We start from the raw sequence: 3,545 nt of genomic DNA, 5'->3' as shown, positions 1-3,545 counted from the left end.
TCCCCCAGTCCCCGTCCCCGTCCCCTTGCCAGCCTTGTTGGAAGCAGTGATGAGTAAGGAAACACTTATCGCATCTAAAACTCTTCACAATTTTATTGTGCAGTTCGAAAAGAAACATTGAAACTTTTGGATACAATAACAAAAGTTAGAAATGAACATTAATTAGAATTAAATTTTACCATAAAACAAAACATTATAGAATCATATTTCAATAAATTGTCTTAGATATATTTGTACTTTTAAAGAAATATTAATTTATAATATTAATGGGACCATATAATTATATAGGGGTCTACTTAAAATCTATATCTTATTATCTTATCGAAATGTGAGATTTTTTCCATTGGCCCAAGTCGGGACCGGAGAAAAATATTATTTTTGAGAGATTATTAATTTACCGAGTATTAATTTAGTGAGATTTTACTATACTTTGGGCCATTCCCAAATTTGAATTTTTAAGATATTTGATCTCGATTTTTTTAATTATGAATCGAACTTGTGATATTTTTTTAAAAAAATTATGAATATTGAAAGTAGTATTATAAAATTTTAAAATCTGGAAATCTGACATTTTTACACCTTATATGTATTCCTACTTGTCATATGGGTCCAATACTAATAACTTCAATTTCCAGAGGTTCAATAAATACTATTATAATATTTCGTCTAATATAAAATTAAATAGCATGACCGTACAATGACTTTAATCCTTGTTAACAATAAAAAGTGATATATTCTAAGGATCAAACAATTAGGTAAATTAAGGTTGTTAAATGCTAGTCTATCATAATTAACGATCCAAAAATCAAAATTGAAAATCTAAATTATCCAAATCAATTCATTCAAAACTAAACCCATCCAATCCCAACTTATAAGAATTGGATTTGAATTGAAATTCCTTCAATTTGAATATCAAAATTTCAAACCAAAAATTTCATATTCAATCTGATTGGTCCGAATGCACACACCTATGTATAATACTCTATTTATCTCGGTTTATTATTTTTATTTAATCAAGCATGACTTTTAAAAGACATATATAAATTTAAATTTTATAATCTTGATAAAATTTTATCTAACATATCAAAATATATTTTAAATCTTATAATTTTAAATAAATCATATAAAAATATTGAATTAGAGAGTTATATAAGATGGGACAAGTACATTTTAAGCAGATTAAGTAAAAACATATAACGCTTAGAATTGAAATGAATGAATTATTTATTTAGAAAGTATCAAAAGTTACCTCTTTTAGTTAGAAGGGAATGCTTCCAATTTATTTAACAATTTATATTTTTAATATAAACTTGTGGCTTAAAATATACATAGACATAAAGAATTACATATTCCACTTTCAATCCTCAATATTAATTAGGAAAAAATGCCCTCATCTGCAACCTTAGCCTAAGATGAAACAAAAACATATCGAAAATCTAATAGAAAATACCTTTTTCACGAATATTTATATTGAATTCACTAAAATTTGAGGCATGTTAATACATTATCCTTATGAATATTTCACCCAATATAAGTATATCTCACGATTCAACAAGATCTTCTAATATAAAACTAGAAATCAAAAACTAACAAAAAAAAAATTAAGATAAACCCAGCACAATGAAATATTATAAGAGACTAATTTCTCTTCTATATATCAATCTCATACACTTTGTGATAGAGGACGACAAGATTTATAGGGAAACATACATGAGGTTCAAGCCATTAATGACAATAAGATTAATGGCAATGTTGAAACGGTAGTTTTAAGAATTAATATGCAACATTAAAAAAAATGTATTAAAATACTCTAATAGACAATAAAGTCTATTGAAGGTAGGAAATGAAGATTGTCAACCCAATCTTTTTCCAATTGGAAAGTAGTATTTAATTGTAGATTCAATTGTCTTTTACAATTGTTTATGGAAAGATATATTTTTATTTGAGATATAAAAACTTGTTTTTCAAACAAAACAAACAATATAATATCAAATAAAATCAGAAAAAGTAGTATACAAAATGATGGTAGTAGAACAAGTCTTTTTGTTTCTCAAATAACATGGGAAGCACCACGCTGCTTTGAACTTGACGAAAATTGAAAATTACAAAAAAATACTTGTTCACCTAATCTAACATTTAACATCTTCATCAATGGAACAAATTAAAGAGACAAAATTTGGAGAAAACCTTCATAGGTAACACCGCCATTTTCTTCACCATGGCCCAATTTAATCATAGCCTTAATATCATCATCATCAACTTGAAGCCCAGCCCAACTCAAATAACTCTTCAAATCCTCAACCCCAACTTTACCATCTCCATCTTTGTCAATCACCTTGAAAACATCCTCCATTACATTCATCCCTGTTCCATTTTTCCTCTTCTCGTCGCCGTTTCTGTTTATAGAACTATCCAAAACCTTCTCGAAATCCTCAAATTCAACATATCCGTCTTCGTTTGAATCGGCCACCGTCATCATCGTACCAATCATATCGTCGCAGACGAATCCACCGTACGATGTCCGGAGATCTTCTCTGCTAATCTTTCCATCGCGGTCAACGTCTAAAACGTCGAAAGCTGACCGGAGATTTGGTTTTCCGGCTCCGGCGGCAGAATGCAAAACACTTCCGGTGGGACACATTTTCCGGTGTGTTTTGCAGGTAATTGAAGAACTAAAATCTTTTGTAAATTGAAGAAATTGAAAAGGTTGTAGAGAATATATGAGTAAAATAAAAAAGGATGGCGAATTTATAGGAGAATTCCAAGGGATACTGAGGTTCTCCCAAAGCTTGGTTGACAAGTTTTAGGAATTTGAAGTTGGACTATGTAAATATTATTTTATAAATAGCGTTTTTTTGGGGACTAATTTGTAATATTCAACGTTTCCTTTAAAAGATTTGGTCTTACGCGAATATAATGGGCGTATGCGATGACATCACGAAATATGTTCTACGAACACAGAGAAATAAATGGTTGCTATGATTTAGGATCCATTGTACTACAAAGACTCCTGTCCTTTCTTTTTAAGAAATTCAGTAAATATATTTGACTTATTTTATGGAAACTATTTAAATATACTTTTATTTTTTTAGATATTTATATTTAAAATTTATAATATACGTGACATTAATTATTATTAATATTTTTAATATTTTTGTTCTTTTACGTGATATCTTTTTTATAATACATTATTACATAATATTCGAATATTATTGTTATAAACAGTGGCGTAGCCACAACCATTCTAGGATGTCCAATTGGACATTATTCACCGGAAAATTATATTGTATTTATATGTCAAATTTTACATTTAAAGATATATATTTAAAGTTGGACACCCTAGTCAAACTCTCTGTCTTTGATGTAGTGGTAATGGGTGTTCATTTGGATGAAGAAGTTTCGTGTTCGAACCCTAAATATAACGAATGTTATTATTGCTATAGGTATAATATTATTATATAGAAGTAAAATATAATATGAAAAATTGGTTTTAAAGAAAAATCTTATAGTAAAATATTCAATATATATATAGTTGTAAATTAAAA

At 28.2% G+C, this 3,545-nt stretch overlaps 1 protein-coding gene across 1 annotated transcript; it reads right to left on the bottom strand.

The window, feature by feature from the left end:
• Positions 1-1,941: 1,941 nt before the first annotated feature.
• On the bottom strand, positions 1,942-2,792 carry LOC125842304 (calcium-binding protein CP1). Its single transcript, XM_049521587.1, has one exon. It carries the CDS (start codon positions 2,639-2,641, stop codon positions 2,162-2,164), a length of 480 nt encoding a protein of 159 aa, XP_049377544.1. The 5' UTR covers positions 2,642-2,792; the 3' UTR covers positions 1,942-2,161.
• Positions 2,793-3,545: the final 753 nt, after the last annotated feature.

This window comes from Solanum stenotomum, chromosome 1, assembly GCF_019186545.1.
Source record: "Solanum stenotomum isolate F172 chromosome 1, ASM1918654v1, whole genome shotgun sequence".
Lineage (NCBI taxonomy): Eukaryota > Viridiplantae > Streptophyta > Magnoliopsida > Solanales > Solanaceae > Solanum > Solanum stenotomum.
The sequence above is the reverse complement of the archived record's forward strand: the minus strand, read 5'-3'. Positions and strand labels throughout refer to the sequence as shown.